The 19,876-nt window shown below is 34.0% G+C and overlaps 2 protein-coding genes across 4 annotated transcripts; both read right to left on the reverse strand.

Annotated features, from left to right (window-relative positions):
- Positions 1–262: 262 nt before the first annotated feature.
- On the reverse strand, positions 263–9,932 carry LOC109209925 (probable sulfate transporter 3.5). 2 transcript variants are annotated; one of them, XM_019373289.1, is made up of 14 exons: positions 9,737–9,932; positions 9,061–9,105; positions 7,036–7,363; positions 5,838–6,045; positions 5,122–5,293; positions 4,156–4,221; positions 3,937–4,050; positions 3,297–3,413; positions 2,967–3,093; positions 2,333–2,619; positions 2,004–2,191; positions 1,398–1,480; positions 1,218–1,294; positions 263–806 (listed from the first exon to the last, which is right to left on the reverse strand). In XM_019373289.1, the coding sequence occupies exons 3-14, from the start codon at positions 7,346–7,348 to the stop codon at positions 633–635; spliced, it is 1,926 nt and encodes a 641-aa protein (XP_019228834.1). In that variant the 5' UTR covers positions 7,349–7,363; positions 9,061–9,105; positions 9,737–9,932; the 3' UTR covers positions 263–632. The 2 variants fall into 2 exon arrangements, with proteins under 2 accessions (XP_019228834.1, XP_019228835.1); XM_019373290.1 differs by having other exon boundaries at positions 9,061–9,101; positions 9,737–9,910.
- Positions 9,933–12,349: 2,417 nt separating this feature from the next.
- Positions 12,350–19,249, reverse strand: LOC109209926 (E3 ubiquitin-protein ligase At1g63170-like). Of its 2 annotated transcripts, none has more exons than XM_019373292.1 (5): positions 19,091–19,249; positions 15,816–16,530; positions 15,231–15,356; positions 14,857–15,148; positions 12,350–13,084 (listed from the first exon to the last, which is right to left on the reverse strand). In XM_019373292.1, the coding sequence occupies exons 2-5, from the start codon at positions 16,457–16,459 to the stop codon at positions 12,905–12,907; spliced, it is 1,242 nt and encodes a 413-aa protein (XP_019228837.1). In that variant the 5' UTR covers positions 16,460–16,530; positions 19,091–19,249; the 3' UTR covers positions 12,350–12,904. The 2 variants fall into 2 exon arrangements, with proteins under 2 accessions (XP_019228837.1, XP_019228838.1); XM_019373293.1 differs by having other exon boundaries at positions 15,816–16,565.
- Positions 19,250–19,876: the final 627 nt, after the last annotated feature.

A 19,876-nucleotide genomic window follows, 5' to 3' on the forward strand; every position in this document is an offset into this window, starting at 1 on the left:
CTCTACCCCAATTTGAAAGGGCTGTGAAAAAAATTTGAAAGCTAAAACCATCGGAAAAAATGGAGTGAAGTGGACTGAAGAAGAAGAGGAAGGGGGGGAGAGCGAAGGGGGAAGGGATTGAAGAAGAGGGGGGGGGGCAGAACGAAAGGGAGAAAGGGATGAAGAAGAAGAGAGGGGGGGGGGGGAACGACAAAGGGGGGAAAAGGGTATGAAGAAGAAGAAGAGGGAGGGAGGGGGGGCAGAACGAGGGGGGAAGGGGTTGAAGAAGAAGAAGACGGGGGGTGGGGGGAGGGTGGGCAGAACGAAGGGGCCCGGTAGGGGCTGAAGAAGAAGAATAGTATTTTTTATTTATTTATTTATTTATTTTATTTTTTTAATAAAGAAAAATTATCAGCTCACGCACCTAATGTGCGTGTAAATCACTTATTTTGTCCACCTCAGCCATATCAATGCCACATAAGCCCGGTCAACGGTCAGAAGGGTTTAAAAGTCTTGTTTTGATTAAGTTGAAGTGTCTAGATGAAACTTTATGGAGTGTAGGGACCGGGATGACAAACCGGAACAAGTACAAGTGTCTCCCAGGCTATTCTGCCATTACAAAACTCTAGCCTACCACAACCAAAAAATGTAGGCTAAGCAATTTCCACATCTTCTCTTTTGGACTGGCTTGAACATTTTAGTGAAAATCTGCATGTTTCAATTGCATCTTCAATTGTTAAGAACACTGATTCCTTTCCAATCACATCTATGAATCTTGTCACTATCAACTTTTCCATAACTCCCAATCTTGGATTAATCAATATTATCTACATAAAAAAAATTGCAATAATAATAATAATAATAAGAAACTCGTAAAATTCCTGTGTAAATATTGATTAATTTCACGTATGACCGCTGAACTTTATTTTGCTATAAAAGTAAACTCACAAAATTATTATAGTGACCAGTCGTGAAATTAATCTGTAGAAATGACATTAAGTAGCCATTCTAAAGAGCTGTTATTTAGGAATTAGCCAGTGGGTCCTGAATCTTAGTTTTTTTAGTTCAATTTTATCAAAACAAAAATGTCTTGAGTTGTCCTGAAGTTAAAATATTTGGTTTAATCATGACGGAAAAAGTACCGGCTAATTTCTAAATAGCATCCCCAAGAATGGCTATAAGTGCACTTTCCCAGATTAATCCATGTAAGTGTAATTGAAAAGGAAGTAAAGTTTTACCTTGATCCCTTTTGCATCTAGGGATCTACGAATTTCAAATAAAGTTTCAACACCCGTTATGTCAATTGATGTAACACCTACAATTCATTTATTTAGTAACATTAAAAGCATATAATTGTTTTTAAGAAATAACATCTATATATATCATTTAATTTGTTTGGTAATGATAAGTACTCATACCTCCAAAATCTAGTAGCAAGAATTCAACTTCATTTCTTTTAGAGTTTTCAAGAGATTGCTCATCTCTGACCCATCTTAGAATCCTGCTCAATTTAATCATCAAAATAAGATCTAATTATTAGAAGAAAAAAATTAAGGAAATTAAAGAAGCAGCATTTTGGTTCTGATTTATAAAAAAAAAAAAAAAGAAATTCAGAGGGAGTCTTGGCGCCGCAATAAAAGTTGCCGTCACGTGACAAGGACAGACACGCATTCAAGCCGTGGAAATAGCCTCTTGTAGAAAGGCTCAATAAGTAGTGGCGAAGCCAGAAATTTCCTCAAGAGTGTTCAAATTTGAAAGAAGTAAAAAAAATTACCGACAAAGGGAGTTCAACATATATTATGCATCTTTAAAACTTGATATTTTACCTATATACGCAGTGTAATTTTCCGACAAAGGGTGATCAATTGACCACCCTAACCAAAATGTGGCTTCGCCCCTGACAATAAGGTTGTGTACATAGACCGAACATTGTTTGGTCTTTCCACGAACCCTCGCATAACGGGAGCTTAGTACACCAGCCGAGTTGAGCATATAAAAGAAAGAAATTAAGACCAATTTCTTACCTTTCTCTGACATAATTGCTATTTGGGAAGTATATTGGAGAACCAAGCTTCAAAATCAGAATTCCTTGAATTCCATCTACACCAGGATATTGTTCTATGTCTCTAAACACAGTTTCTGTTATATTTCCAAGCTTGCAAGTTGGTGGCCTTGCTACATATAGAAGTGCTCTAACCAAGGCAAGTCCAACCTAAATTACAAAAAAAAAAAAAAAAAAAAAAAAGATCAATCATTGATCTATGTGATATTGCATTCGGTCAGTTTAATTTTATATGACAGTGTTTGACTGGCTACAGAATTTAAGAAATAAAGGAAGACGTTTGGCTCGTACCGACATCATGAGTCCCATGTCCATGCTTATAAAGGCAACACCCAAAAAGGCAACCATACAAATCAAGAAATCAAATTTGTCTGTCTTGTAAAGATGATAAAACTTCTCATAATCAATTAGTCCAAGCATTGCTGACATGATAATAGCAGAGAGCGCAACGAGTGGTGTGTAGCCAAAGAGCGGAGCCAGAAATAGTAGGGTTAGCAACATGCAGAGTGACATGACTACATTTGACATTTGAGTCTTGCATCCCGCGTTATGGTTCACCGCGGTTTTTGAAAATGGACCTGCAAAATATAGCATCATTAGTAGATGCTCTGAGGAGCTATATCTTCCGGACGGAAAGACTTCTAAACCCTAATTTTCAGAATGGCAGCAATCGACTTATTTCTGTCTTACAGCTTTCTGTTTATTTTACACTATAAGAATGGGTCATACAAAAGATTTTGTTTGACTTTGACACCATTTGCATATGTGCATATACAATAAATTAACACCAAGTGAATAAATCGAATTGTATTTATAGATCAATACTTCTTATGTAAAATACTGCGTATACCACTGTAGTGAATAAATTAAAGATCGATACTGCTTACGTAAAATACTGCGTACACCAATGTAGTGAATAAATTACCTGTAGTTAAGTAGCAAGAAGTGAAAGAGCCAGCAATATTCATAAGGCCAATTGCTACCATCTCCTTGTTGCCATCAATTTGTTCATTATCCATAATGGAGAAACTCCTTCCAATAGCTATTCCTTCCTATAAATTATTCCATTGGAAAAATAAGCCACATACTTTTGAAAAATTAATTTTTATTTTATTTTCAAGTTCAAGATGATTATCTCGTGACTATTGAGAACGAATTAACTCAGTTAGTACTACTATTTAATCAATTCTCTGACTTAATTCTACGATACCAAGGTCGAAAAGACTGAAAAAATATATGGAAGGAATGTACTTACAGCTAGAGAAACAATTGCTGTGATAATTCCAGCTTTTACAGCTACATATACATACTCCGGGTTGAAAGTTAGTAGATGAATGGATGGTGGATTTATTCCTTTACTCAACTCACCAACCTGCATTGAGTAAAAAAAAAAAAATTGCTCCAAATATGAGAGAACAAATGGGAAAATAATTTAGTATATACTAGAACTTTATTTTTTTATTTTCTTTGTAATCTCTCTGTTACATTTTATGTGACATATTTTATTTTTAATTTATTAAAAAAAAAAGGTACCTTTAATAGAGACAATGTAACTTTAAAATTTTCATTTTACGCCTAATCTATATTGCGCTGATTCTTCAAAATGATGACATACCCGTGTCGAATCTTCCAAAAATATACTACTATTTTTGAAGGATCTGACATGCACGCGGCGATATTTTTGGAGAATCCGAGCAACATAGCTCTTAATGACACGATTTTATAGTCACAGAAATGTCATGGCATATATATTTGAAACCACAGGTTCCACCATTCATTTTTTTCTTAAGTATATATCTAATCAAGTACCTTCACATAAAACGAAACAAACATATTTATTTATTTATTTATTTTGAAAGAAAAGAAGACTTGAAAAAAAGGAGAGATTAACTCACAATGGCAATGCCATGTTTCTCAGCATGGAATAAATAAGCAAAAAGGCAGCCAAGTATGACAACAATAATTGGAGCAATGGCTGAAACCCAAAAAAGATTTGGTTTCTTCTTTTTCTGCAAAATTCCACAATTATTTTTCTCAAATTTAATTACTGATACGTAATATTTTTATATTGTCAGTGTATATAAATTAAAACAACTTCAATAGGAAAAACTCACCACATATCTAGATAATTGTAGGAAAACAAGGAAGATTACACCAACAACTGCACACTGCCATGTCCACTGTTTTAATGCAAATAAAAATAGGAAAAAAAAAAAGGATATCAGTTAATATCAAAGCAAAAAATTACTACTATTAAATAACTCAAATAGGTAGAAAATAATTAGAATTTCTTACTATTATTAAATAACTCATGTAGGTAATAAATAATTAGAATTTCTCAATGTACTGTCTATGCAATTTGGCCAAAACCATTAATAGCTTTTATCAGTGAAATGCAATTCTTTCTTCTTATTCATTTTTTTGCTTTTAACACTCTTTTTATGCTTTTCCTTAATTTGGCAGTATATTTATCTTTTACAAGTTTAAGTTTTATGCAATAACGATATAAACTTATTTATATAATCATATACTTAAATTAGAAGTTATTCTTTATGATAAATATTACATTGATAACCTCATAAAATAATAGCAATATTTAACTAATTTGCTATCACATTTTAAATTATACTGATATATATATATATATATATATATATATATATATATATTCAACCTCTCTATAATAGTGTCATTTGTTCTTATATTTTTGACAACTATAGCGAAATGCTATTGTAGAGAATATGTAATATAAGACAATATGAAAATCGGTTCCAAAATAAACTTGGCCATTTTAGTGAAATGATGTTATAAAGGATGGCTGCTATAGAGATATTTGTAGTGTAAAAAATAATTACAATAATATCAGTGTGTGTATATACAGTCAGACCTCTCTATAACAGCATCCCTATATAACAACTATTCACTATAAAAGCCAAGTTTTTTCGAAACCGATTTTAACATTATGTTATAATATATGTTCTTTATAACGACACTTTAATATAGCAACTAAAAAATATCGGAACAAACGAGGGTATTATAAATAAATTTGACTGTATATATAAGTATAATTGACTAATTACCTCTTTTTTGTTTTCAAAGATAGAACTTAAAACATGAACAACATCAGTATGGCTAGTGAAATGTTTCAAGCCAAGGATGCCCTTCAGTTGCTGTAGGCAGATAATTACTGCTGTCCCTCCCATAAATCCAGTAATTGTTGAATGTGATAGAAAATCCACCAAAAATCCAAGCCTGCAAATGACAATATAATAAGTTTTATTAGATGATAATTTTGTTAACGGGTTGGTATAAACACCCGATGCAGGTAAATTGTTGGATATAATATCCTTTTCAAGGCGTTATAAATAATTCTGAAATAATTATACTTTTGGTCTCTCAATTACTGATAAATTCCCTTAAATATGGAGTGACAATACAAATCTAACATAACATAAGGATATTAATTTCTTTTACAATTAATAATTCATTATATTTTTAAAGATTCACGAGCAGAAGGATCAAAAGTGTACATATTCATTAATTCATGATTAAATGTGCTTAACCAAATATCACAAGGACCAGAATCATATTTTCTAGATATTTCAAGGACTAAAAGCACAAATCTCCCTTTAATTCTTACATTACTCCTGTAATTTAACCTGTTGTAATATGCTGCCTGCACTATTTTTTAAGTTACTAATCTCACTTATTATGAGAAATTACTTATAATTATCGTTTAAATAATACAAAAATATTAAAATTCTTTACACTATCAGTATTATATCGAAATTAATACCTTAGTACACCCAAAGCTGTTTGCACCAAACCAGACACAAAGGTAGCTGTGTAGAATAAACTGAGGTACAATTGCATATTTTCCTGAGGTTTAACTTTTTCTTGAATGGATTCAGCAACAAGTAATGAGCAAGTTGCCACTGTCCCAACAGCAATATGCTTTGAACTTCCAAAAACAGCATAAATAAGAGGAGGAACAAAGCTTGAATCTGCAAAAACATTCATAATAATAACTAATTAATTCAAAAAATTAAGGTTATGTCATTGAAAAGAAAAATAACAGTCGGTGCACGAAGTATCTCATATTCACACAAAATCCGAGGAAGGGACGCATCCCAAGGGAGTATGTTGTAGGAGCATTGACCAGACCCAGGCGACTGTTTACCAAAAACACAAGTCTCTGCAAAGTCGTAAGACCATGTATGGGGCTGACGCCTGCCCCAGTGCCGGAAGGTCAAGGAAGTTGGTGACCTGATGACAGGGCACTCCACCCCGTAGGAACTACGAGATCACCCCAAGGACACCTTCGGCATCCAGGGGTCACGGACCGAGGGCAGCCTGTCCTGACGCAAACATCAGTGGCATATTCACGATTCAAACACGTGAACTATTAATTACAAAATCTTGCATAAAGGCGGAATAAATTTTTTACATTATCAGGTTAAATTGAGCTACAATAACCTATTTATATAAAGAATTCTTTATATCTTACAGAGGATAGGATATACAGGCTTTGGAAAGCAAGGAATTCTTCTGCTATGTGAAAATTTCTTGTATAGGTTCAAATCTGTTATATTTTTTAAGTTATGAGTTCATATATACTATTTCTTGCAATTATAGTGAGTTTTTACTCATAAATTTATACCACGCGTCGAAAGTACTAATGAACTCGATGCTTTCAAGCTGCATCTGCCCTGATCCGGAATAACAATGGAAGTAATATTTTAGAACAACAACAACGATCCAGTAAAATCCCACAAGTGGGGTCTCGAGAGGGTAGTGTGTACGCAGACCTTACCCCTATCCGAAGGAGTAGAGAGACTATTTTCGAAAAAACCCTCGGCTCAAGAAGACGGAAAAAACGAGAAAGAGAAGGGAAGGGAATTGCAAGCAATATTCTATAGCAGATTAAATTGCATGGATAGAATAAACTTATCATTATACTGTCAGTGCATATAAATTAAATCGATATAACTTACAGAGTCCGATAATCGGAGGAAGGTTGGCGAGTTTGGCGTAACTTATCCCTTGTGGGATGGCAAGACTAGCAATGGTAATTCCAGCAAGAAGATCAAACTTGAGTAACCCTAAATTATACTTAGGCAACCATTGAAATATTGGAACAAAATATTGAATTCCCTTTAGAATTCTTATTGAAAGTTTCTCGTTCTTGAATTCATGGAATGGATCATCTGGGAAAAGTGTTTCTTTTAAATTTGCTTTAAGAACTGTTCCAAAGCTACGTGGTGGTGCATAGTTAACCCCATGCAAAGACTTCTTAGAAGAACTCATTGTTTTTGGCTATTTCTGCAAGAAAAGGAGAAAGAAAAGAATTTATTTAAGGAGAATAATTAGAAAAGGGGAAGTTTAATTCATGTATATATAGGAAAGAATTACTTACTTATATGCATTGATAGTGTAAAGTGATGCAATAATGATAAGATGGAAAAAGAAATTTTATTGGTATTTTAACAGATAATTTAGGGCAAAGATCACATTTAGTCCGAGGCTGAAACTATTTTACATCCGGTAGTCACAAAAGTGTATAAATATATATATTTTGTATATACAAGAAATATATATTTTTGGCTATTCTTTTTAGAGCGACTATTACACAGTGTCATTTTTCGATAATGTATCTTATTTTCTAGATTATGAATTCCTGTCTTTATGAGTAATTGCATAGATTAGTTATCTTTTAGATGACATGTAGAACGACAAATAACGAAAATTGATGCAAGAATGTCAAGGTGGCATTTTCTTTTAGGTATTTTAATTTATTATAATAGATAACCTGCCTTATTTTTCAGATTATAAATATTATTTTGTTATGAACAATAACATGTAAATTGTATCCCCGGTATCCTGTTCAACGACAACGTGACAAGGTAAAAAAGGAAGAAAAAAAATTAACCTAAATGGCTGTCCACCCAACATTTTAAAATAAAAATAGTCAATTAACACATAATATATATACAATCCATGTATAATATATGTATATATAATGTGTATAACCTCTGAGCGTATATCGGTTAGAAAAAGTACGAAATGGTAAATCTGTCCAACTATTTGTGTAAAGTAAAATATATTGGTAGTGTTTATCTTGGGACTAGATTTTTTTTTTTAATCTTGGGACTAGATTCATTTCCATTACCCAAGTAAAATTTTAATATCTTATAAAATACAAATTACATGATGCTATTCCATTTAACCTAAAAGAAAATATCTAAAGAAAATGAAAAGATATTTGAATGGTAATATCATATATTTGTAAGTAAATTTGAGTTGGATGGAATCTTTAAATACAGTTAGGTGTGAATATGAACATTCCTTAAATGGAATATATGTTTATATTAAATTAGGTGAATATGATTGATACTTTTATTGGTTAAACTATTAATGACACAAGATTTCCTCATACTAGATATGCCATATGATACTTTTTAAGAGTCATAATTCTTTAATATGATTTTTTCTAAATTAGGAAAATATATAAATATTTAGACTCTTGTATTAAATAAATTCCTAACAGGCCATATGAAACTTTCAAACAATATTAGTTCTTTAATGCCTTTTTTCCTAGATTAGGAAAAGATATAAATGCGCAAAAAACATTATCTATGATCAAATTATAGCACCTTAAAACTAATTGTCAAGAATTAATCCTACTTAGCATATATAATCATTAAAATAGGAACAACTCTATGGATGTGTTTGGTATGACGGAAATTAAGTATCGAATTTAGATAATTTGTGAAGGAAAATGATTTTCGTCCAAAAGAGACGGAAGTCATTTTCTTCCTTTTGGTGAAAAATATTTTCTAACAACTAAACACGAAAAATGACTTATTTTTTGGAAAACATTTTTCAGAACATATTTTTCGTCATACCAAACACCCCACATATAATGCAATAATAATACTCTCATTGGATTATGCAAAAAGAAAATAATATATATTGGTCAGCAGAAATCTCTTTGTTATTTTGTTATTCTTATTTCTTACCCGAATTCTTTTCTGAATAGTTGCAAATGGAGCTGAAATTCCTGCCTGGAACAAAGCTTGGGTTATATTTCTGTATATTAATTTCCTTAAGAAATTTGAATTCCACTACTACACCAAATAATACTCTTGTTGGGAAAATTGAAAGGGAAAGAAGGAAAAAAGAAAAATATTGAAAACACCTGAAGGTTGAAGCATTTAAAATACTAAAGATCCATTATCTAACTTTGTAATCATAAATAAATTTGCAGAAAGTAAGGCAGCCCGGCGCACGAAAGTATCCCACACGCTGGATCAGAGAAAAGATCACACCCCAAAGAAGGGTGTAATGTAGGCAGAGACGGACCTATGTATAAGAGAAGAGGGGTCGTCGGACCCTGTTAACCTCGATAAAATTTTTAGACATATATGTTAAAAACGATCATATATTTTGCCTGAAATTCTTAAAATCAGAAGTCCGATGGGCCACTAATTGAGCAATCCGCTCATGTACCCCTGCTACCTTCAAACCATGGGTCCGCCTTAGGTAGGCAACTAACTCTAACACAAGCATCAGTGGCTAATCCCACACGACTAGAACCCGTGACTTATACATCACGTAGAGACAACTTTACCGTTGTTCCAGGGCTCCCCGTCAAATCATTTGCAGAAAGTAAAACCAAAAAAAATAAAAACTTACCCGCACCGGATAGTTTGGAGAATAAATCACTTTCTTACAAGCATGAAGATCAAATGAAAATAAAGAGAAGATAACATGGATAAAATTTGAGACCTAAGGATAGAAGAGATGTCCCAGTTGCTGGGACACTCTTATTTAGCAACTAATTAAAAAAGATAATAGAAAGAAGAAGTAATTAATTGCTACTTAATCAACTTTGATTCGGGGTGGACATATAAAGAGGAAATTACTGGTAGGAAATAAGGTAAAAACGGCTACAAATATGGAGTGACAATCATTTTAGCTTTATCTATGTTTAACCGCTAATGAGTAATTAGTGAATTACGATTAGATGCTAAAAAATTTTATAAGTGTAAGGATTAACACTTTATAAGGATAAATCGTGGCAAAAATAAAAGGAGGATATATTGGGAGTTTTAAATGTTTTTTTGAAAAAAAATAAATAAATAAAACGACATTGTATAGCCGCTGTAAAAATAATAGCCACAAAAATATATAAAATTTATATATTTTTTGTATGTATATACAAAAAATGTACAAATCATAAGTTTTCGGCTACCAAATATAAATAATTTTTTACGCGAGCTAAAAGTGATAATATATCGAATGAACAATTGAAGATGGCCCTATAATAATGGGAAAGGATGCATAGATTTCTTACCATAATTACAATATCTTATTCGAAAGACAAGAAATAAAAAATAAGATAAAATTAGTTAGGGTGTCTTTGGTACGGAGGAAAATATTTTTCAAACTTTGTCTCACTATCCAACACTAGAAAAACATTAGCGAAGAAAGTTGTTATTTTTCCTTTTGTTAGGCAATAAGACCACTGGTTGAGTTATTATTATTAAACTATTAAGACTAAATGAAAAAAGGATACTACTCTTCTTCTTCCACGACTGATATTGTTTCCTTTTAATGAAAATTGCTTTATATGTTTGGTATAATAAATAGGATTAAAATATATATATAATAATATATATATATATATATATATATATATATATATATATATATATATATATATATATATATATATTATTGAATTCTTTTGACATAAAAAAAAAACTTTAAATGTAATGATATAGGGAGATTGGCAGAAATGGCTCCGCAATGGGCTGGTATTAGCCGCATGTAAATAGCACGGGCTAGCCAGATTTCGGACTGGTCATTGAAAAATAGCTAGCATTTGCAAAGTCATTGAAAAATAGCCACAGGGATCGGTCCAGCATAATATATTGGAGATCGGTGCACCTGTGTATGAACTTCCAGCATATTATGCTGGAACTCCAACACGCGAAAAGTTCCAGCATAATATACTGGAGATTGGAGCACCTGTGTATGAACTTCCAGCATATTATACTGGACCGGTATATTGTACTGGAACTCCAGTATATTATGCTGGAGTTCCAGTATACTTATGCTGGAACTCCATTATATTTATAATGGAGTTCCAGCATAAGTATACTGGAACCCATGCTGGAACTCCATTATAATATACTGGAGTTTCAGTATACTTATGCTGGAACTCCAGTATATTATGCTGGAGTATTTTTTTGATTTTGAACAGTGTTTTAGTTCAGATTTATCTTTACATAAAAAGTGGCTAAATTTCGATTTATTTTGAAACTGTGGCTATTTTTGAATGGCCACTTGTAAATCTGGCTATTTTTGAATTTCTCCCCTCTAAAATTGGCGGGTTTTAAAAAATAACTCTCGAACACGCACACAGCTCTTCTGGGGTTTCTCGCACCAGATTAAATTGTTCATCGAAGTATACCTGGTTGTCATACTTTTGTTCTTCAGGATTTCTCTACTGTACTGGTAGTGTTGATGTTATTATTACTCTAATTATCTGTTAAGTTGTTCATCGAAATCTGCCAACCAGTCATACTTTTGCTCTTCAAAGATTTTTCGCTTGGTAGAGTTAATGCTACATTTACTCTACATATCTATTAAGTTATTCATTGAAATTAACCCAATTGACATATTTTTCTATGTTATTTTAACAGAGCATTATTCGAATTTGCTACTTCAACATATTAAACCACCCCAAATCTGCTCTAAATGATCGTAGATATGAAACAAAGCTTCCATATACCAACACAAACAATTCTCAATCACCAATTTAGTGAAATAAAATCAAATCAAGAAGATTCAATTCGTCTTCTTCAATACTTTCTAAGGTCCAACATTGGTGTTTTCAGATTTTTACAGTAAATCACCAAATATTATCTCATTGCGTGAGCTCCAAATAACAATAATAAAACATGGCATAACACTTTTTTCTGTGCCTAAGTTACAATTCAGCTTTCAATGACGACAGAGCTCATGTATGAAATTGAAAGGATATATTGTTTGGTTCCTTTCCTCTCACAGACTTGAATGTAGAATACAATCCTTAGCTTAGGATATATTGTTTGGTTCCTTTCCTCACAGACTTGAATGTGAATACAATCCTTAGCTATCAAAATAATACTAAGTTTTGGTAAGAGGCATCATGTAATGTGTGGATTAGACACACATCAACCTTGCTGCAAGCAAATATCTAGTATTTAAATGAAGAACGTGAAAAGAAAGCCCATTATCGAGTTTCAAACCGTACGTCACTGGCTCTCAAGAATTTCTCAGTTACTAAAAATATGTAATATGTAATACACTTCGAAAATTTGTTCGACCACTATCCACTATATTGAAGCTCGGTCTTTCAAATCGAGATACAATCGTTATACAATATTCATCCTCATAATGCAGATATTCAACAATCATTACCCTAAATTTATTTATACAAAAAGAGGAGGCAAGTGGGAAGGGTGGAAAGAGATGTGAAAACATCCAAGAAAGATATACCAAATTGATGAAGAAACATTCTATAAGAGAAAGGATTTCTTCCAAAAGTAGCAGGATGAGTTGTTGAATTTCTGGAATCTTTGTACAGCTCTCAACCTTGCTGTCAGATTTGAACAATGGAACCCCTTTTTTGTGAATCCTGTTACACATTCTTGATATAAACAAATGTACAAACTAAAATTTCACCGCGGAAAGAAAGGAGGGGGGGGAGGGGGGAGGGGGACAGTCAGCTGTGAAACACTCGCCCGGCACCCATGCCATAAGCAGCCGCAATGATCTCGGTTTGGACCATAAGAAGTCGGTTTCTGTACTACTTTAGGACTGTTGAAGCGGTTCCTCATTTGTGTCCTTGATGCCAATTTCAGATTTGCAGAGGGGGCAAGACGCATTTATCTTCAGCCATTTATCTACACACTGGGTATGGAAGAAATGCGAGCAAGGCAACTCCCTTAGCTCGTCATTGTCCTCGTACTTTGTTAAGCAAATACAACATACCTGTATGCATTTAAAGCATAAATACTGGTTAATATATGAGACTTACAATCAATTACATAAAATGCTCATGTATGTTCTACATGAGTCGACCAGTGAATTCAGCAAGGTTACAGCTCTTATGTAATACCACATGTATTATGTAACAGGCTAATAGCGGACCTCTAAAAGGTCTCATACGATCGAGTTAATAAAAGACGATCCAGCAAATATAATTAGTAATATCCTTTTCGATTGTTTCGATAGATATGAACAACTGACATGATCTATATATAGGTCAGTATTTAAAATTCAATTTTATGTAAAATATTAGGCAGCCATCTGTGTAGTAGCATGAATGTCAAGAAGTATTAAATGAAATCTCATATTCTCTCAATGATAAGCTTAAGGCCACATACTATTCCATAGCTGTAGAGAGTAACATCATAAAGATGTATTATCTCTTCTTCTAGTACTCGTAAACTTTCACATGCATTACATTTTTTCTTCTCCTTTGTATAGGTCAGTATTTAAAATTCAATTTTATGTAAGCTGTCTACTGAACGCCTGACTGCTAAAGATTGACAAATCGGATCATTCATTCTCCTCCTTTGCACTTTAAACAGTTTTAAAAGCACAATTTGCATGTGTACGGATAGCTTATTTCACCTCCCTAGCAATGTGTGTGGACGTTACCCTTGTTTTTTGGAATGCAAATGGAAATTATACAAAACCAGATCAATCAAAACTACAAGACAAAACCAAACAGGAAGTGGTAAAGACATAGAAGAAACTGTCCTGTACGGTGTTCTAATTGCTCTGCCTTACTTTAAGGGGGGGAAAACTACAAACTATATTGAAAATACAAATGTAGTGGGGTATAAAGGAAAATTTAATCACAAAAATAGACTACAAGAAATGCTTTACATGTTGTGTTTCAACATCAAACACAGTTATTTATTAAAATAGTCAGTCATTATTGCCTCATTGATAATGAATAGCAGTCATGGAAAAAATAGAAATGCTGTCTCTTTGCTTATAACCATTTGGTTGATGTTGTACACTCATAAATATTTTAGATCATTTAGGATCAAAAATGAGGTTATTCGCGATAAGGTAGGTGTGGCCTCTATTGAGGACAATATGCGGGAAGCGCGTCTTAGGTGGTTTGGTCATGTGAGGAGGAGGAGCACAGACGCCCCGGTGAGGAGATGTGAGAGGTTGACATTGGAGGGCCTATGGAGAGGTAGAGGTAGGCCAAAAAAGAGGTGGGAAGAGGTGATTAGGCAAGACATGGCACAGCTTCAGCTAACCGAGGACATGACCCTTGATAGGAAGGTATGGAGGTCGAGAATTAGGGTAGTAGAGTAGGTAGTGTAGAGTGTTCATAACATTAGTATTGGCACGCAGTCTCATTTTCTGTTGGTAGTAGGTCTTTATCACTAACCGTTGTTTTCTTTCATTGTTGATCACTTTACTGTCTTCTTGTTTTATTTTGTTTTTATATGGCTTTTTGATATTGTCCCTTCTTGCCTACATTTTCATTAATGTGGTACTTATACTATCCTGAGCCAAGGGTCTATTGGAAACAACCTCTCTATCCTCACAAGGTAGGGGTAAGGTCTGCGTACACATTACCCTCCCAGCCCCCACGGTGTGAGATAATATTGGGTATGTTGTTGTTGTATTCAGATGCAAACAACATCAAATCAAGAAGCAAAACCTACTTTCTGTGAGACTAATCCACAAATTCAATTTCTGACTCCCAAAGGCTATAAATGAAAGGATAAACTTACTGCATCTTCTCCCGAGATAGCACGTTCCTTCTCTGTACCGGTGGCTATAAAACCACCTTCCTCCCCTTCTGAACTTTTGTTTCCATTGCTCCCTGTTCCATTGGTCTTGACCCTATACTTATGTGTCGGAAGAGCATTAATGGACTCTTCTGTGGCTCCTCTCACTCCATGCATATTCTCACGGACACCAAGGATTGAAATTATACAAGGCAAGCAGCAACATATCATTGCACACAAGATGAAAGGCATAGCGTATCCAATGCAACTAATGGTAAGAAAAGCTATACATAATCTGCAAAGTATGGATCTAATGTTAGTTTCAGTGATACCAGTGTGTGGGAAAGGAAGAACAAATAAAAAGGAAACAACCACACCTGTACAAATTGGGAGCGTCTGAAGAAGATGAGTGCCCCCCAAAGATCCAAACGTTGCCAACAACAAACCACACTGCAAAGAAGCAATCCAAGGCCATCTTGAAATGATCTACCAGTGAACCAAGTCTGGAAAAAGAAATATCAATGCATGGTCAATAAGACTATTCATGATATAAGACAGAATCCAAGATCATAGTACTGAGGATACATTGGTTCGCAAAATGTAGACATCATTTTCAAACACAGACTACATTTCTGTGAGAATCTCTATATGGCTGTGCAAAGATTTGGAATACAGAAAAAATGAAGAATGCTTGGAAACACCTTTTATTATACCATATTAAAGAAATTGGAGAAAAGGTTATGAAAAAAAAAAATCTAAGTTACTCTTATGAAGCATGAAGCAGTTGTACCTAAAAAATCATCTAGCCGAAACTCATACAATCCAACTAATAGGTTTCTTAAGGCAACAACTGACTGCATCCTGACTTACTGAACATGCTTATTTGTGTTTTGGGTTAGTTGTACACAACAGCAAAAATAAAGAAGAAAACACATGAAAGAGAGTAATGTGCATATATTTACCTTGCATTGCTTTGCCTGGTCAAAATTTCTGTAGATGTGTTCCTACCATCTTCCTCATCTGAGGACCGAGTCAATGAGATAGTAATATAAGAATTTGGCTCTGCATTGGAATTGACTTGGGGGGAACCTTGACGCAGTTGAGCTGACCTCCGATCAGTGGCTCGGTAACGATGAAGATACCGCCAGTACAGTAAAGGGAGGCTTGCTGCACATCCAGTTGCATAACCTACAACCCAAGCAAATAATGGGGTTTCTGGGTTTTCCCCTCTTGACAAGGATAAAACAACAACGGCTGCAACAATCTGTCCTAAGGTGAATACTAGCTCAATGGAAAGCCACAACAGGGTATTAAATGGGCTCCAACGACGATCAGAACCTTCACCTCTCCTTGCGATTGAAGGGCTTTGAGAATTTGAATTATTGGATGAAGATGAGGAATGTCGAGCAGATGGTCTATCTTCGTGGTTGGGCATTTCCAAGTCACGAGGAGAATCATTATCAGATGAACCTGATGATGACGGACCACCTCCTTGTTCTACATCAATAACATGTTCATTCCTCTCATGACTTTCTGCTTGCTCCATGAGCAAAGGAAATCTGTCAGTTGGGTTCTCCTGAGTAAGTTCTTCAGAGATAACAGCCATTCAACCATAAATCTCAAGGACAATGTCGATACCGGTTCAGCTACCACCCTTATGCTCCAAGCAATGCTTACCTGATGATTTCATTTTGAGAAAGAAATATTACTTGCTGCGTAAGAAATGAAAAATTTTAGTCGTCTACTGAGGAAGGATCACTTCAGAAATTAGTATAATTATAATATACATTAAAAAAGTTCAACAAAACTTAAACACATGCATAAAAATACCAAGTGGGAAGAGCTTAGAGCCATATTGAAGAACATTGAGTTACCCACAAATTAGCATGTACCTTTTAATTCATCAATGACTTTATTGGTGCTACATTGTCACACATGTAAAATATGTAAGCATTTGTGATAGTGTCCTCATCAAAATAATGTACTTTTGGAACGTATAGAGTATCTATAATAACTGCTAAGCGTAAGACATAACACATATGCCTTCCTACTTCCATTTACTTTTTTTTAGTTTTCGAGAAATTCTTCTCCTACATCTCAATTCTCCCGAATTGCCAGACTAGAGAGGATGAATCACTCCATTGTACTCGAAGGGCAAGCTTCTACCAGGACAAGGAGGCTTCTTCTGAGAATTATCCATGTGACCATGTGATACTTACTGAAATGTAGTAGTTCGCATTGTTAGATACATAAAATCAGCCAATTAGCAAAGGACCATTTTACAAGGATACCAGCTTAGATTATTTGCTCTATAGATACAGGTTGGGCGAGAATTGAATCCAAATGAATCAAACAACTATTCCAATACTTGATAATGGAAACTTAAATCAGATTATTCTCATTTATGATAACTAAGTTGCACTTTGTATTGCGTCAGATCCTATTTCTCTTGAAAGGACCAAGAACATGGAAATCAATTCATACTTCTTTACAAAAAAGATACTTTCCAAATTCATTGTCACTAAATATGTGGCATCATTATCAACTAGCATACACATTCACGGTGCTTGTCAGTCCTCGAACTAGTTTTCACATGTAACAAGCTCGCTACATCCATGATCCAACATATATGTATCAACTCAGGAGAGTGTTAAGTTCAGTCACATGTGTAGGTAGATTATATATTTGCGACGTCGTGATAAGATTGTAATTATCTAAAAGAGTTCCCGGATGTATGACATAATACTGTATATATTCGCCCAATCTCCTCATATCTCACACTTGGAACTCTTTCAGACATATGGGCTCACATAAACACATGAAGCTGAAAGCACAAGCAAGAATTCTTCTGAAACACAATCGCATGACTCATACAAATCTATGCTTAATGTTAATGATACTGCATCTATACAAGTACTGACCACCATAAACTTCACAGACTACAACTACCAGCAACCCATCGAGCTCCTCAATCCTTGAATCTGATCAAACCATGATCCCTTCACACCCTTTAATGTAAGGACAAGAAATTGCATGAGGCGCATAGGCATTGAAACTTCAAACTTTACCTCTCTTTTTATCTAAATGACTTATAAAAGCTACAAGCTAGTCCATTGTTAAACCTTAAGCAAAGGATTTCCTCTCAGGAAAGGAGCACGAACGAGCACATAAAGCAACCCCTCGATTCAAGTTGCATGTAAAGCCTAGGATAACACCGCCACATCTTTATTTTTGTGGTGAATAACAGTAGCAGGAATGAAATTAATCCAAAATTAGCTAAGAACATAGCACACAGAAAAAATATGACTTGCATAATGTTTATCCCAGTGGGTTAACTGTGAAATTTCGAGGACTCCTAATTTTCCTTGAAAGCAGAAATTAATTCTGTTGGAGTGATATGAACCTGAATAGAGCAGAATGGATATAGAGGATTCATATAACCGATCGACCCCAGCTGATTTGAGATCAGGATGATATCATGCTACACATATTGGCTATCATAACTAAGAATCAAACTCAGATCATTATAGTTGTACTTAAGTTATATACAGTGACGGTATAAAGACCTTTTTACACTGTCCGTGAAATTTAACCTGTGATAACAGGTTAGTTACCATTTTTACTAGGTTACAAATTATTCGCTGCCCCATTTTATGTGATGTTGTTTGACTAAGCACAAAGTTTAAGAAAAAAAGAAACTTATGGTCTAAAACAAGTCATAGATATTTGGCTATAAATCATCTCACGAAGGGAAAAATGGAAAATTTACAGTTAAGTGCTTCTAAATACAGAATTGGGGACAGGCTAAAAAGAAAAATGTATGACATATATTGGGACAGAAGGAGTAATATTTATTCAAAGATTTCCTTGTAATTACCTAATAAATAACATGATTTTGTAAATTATTTTTTACACCATCAGTGCATATAGAACATAAACTCTGATTAATTGTGACATTTATCCAACAAAATGAAATGGAAAAACAGCAGCTTTAAAATTATAAATCGTTTGAAACTCTATTTGGGCACATTTAACAACACTGTTACGGAAATATCCTAAGCCCTAATATAACATTATGAAGCAAATTTCAGCTCAAAATTCAATGTAAAAGCTCAAATTCGCCACGAAACATCATTTTTCTTGTAGAAAAATCCTCAAATTAACCGATTAATCCATTCAAAAAAAGTAAATTAGTCTGAAATTAAACGAAAAACGAATGGGAAAATCGTAAAATTACCAGCGAATATATGGTGATGGACAAGCTCCGTCACGTTGAAAAAGCCTTTGAAATTAGGGATTCGCTTTTTTTCTTTCTGCCAAAAGGGAAATAATTTGTCATCTCTTGTGACCCATTGAACCACCGACTCCTTTATCTAAATATAATTCTTTTTTATTGTATGATAATGATATGATTGTATCTATATGTATTTTTTTTTATTCGGTTCAGTTTTCTTCTACTGTTTGTTTTTCTTTTTTTTATTTGCTTTTATAACACGTTATACTTGGGAAGTATTTGTGCAGATGCTTAATTTGGTACTGAAACTATTGTGTATGGTTTTCTCTCGTATAGGTTTTATTGCACGTTCGAGGACGGACGTATGTTTAAGTGGGGAAAATATAATGACTTGACTGATCATTTTGAGCTTTGGTATTCCGTTTGATGGTTCAAGACCTTGATTAGCTACATATAATATTTTACGACTTGCGTGTATGGTTGGTTTTGATTTTCGAGTGGTTCGGGATGGATTTGGAAGAGTGATTCTCAATTAAAAAGCTCTAAGTTAGAAGAGTTGACCAAAGTTTCGACTTTTGAGTAAACGACCTCGGAATCGAGATTTGATGGATTCAATAGGTTCGTATTTTAATTTTGGACTTGAAAAAACTTCTACAAAATCAGCAAGTACTGATACACACGAAAAAGTGAATATAATCATAGATTCATATTTGCAAGACGTCGAAACGCCATAAAATGAACTTGAAAGTCATGGCGAAGCAATGAGTAATAGTCACTAGGCTGTTTGCA

This window comes from Nicotiana attenuata, unplaced genomic scaffold (assembly GCF_001879085.1).
Source record: "Nicotiana attenuata strain UT unplaced genomic scaffold, NIATTr2, whole genome shotgun sequence".
NCBI classification, from domain to species: domain Eukaryota; kingdom Viridiplantae; phylum Streptophyta; class Magnoliopsida; order Solanales; family Solanaceae; genus Nicotiana; species Nicotiana attenuata.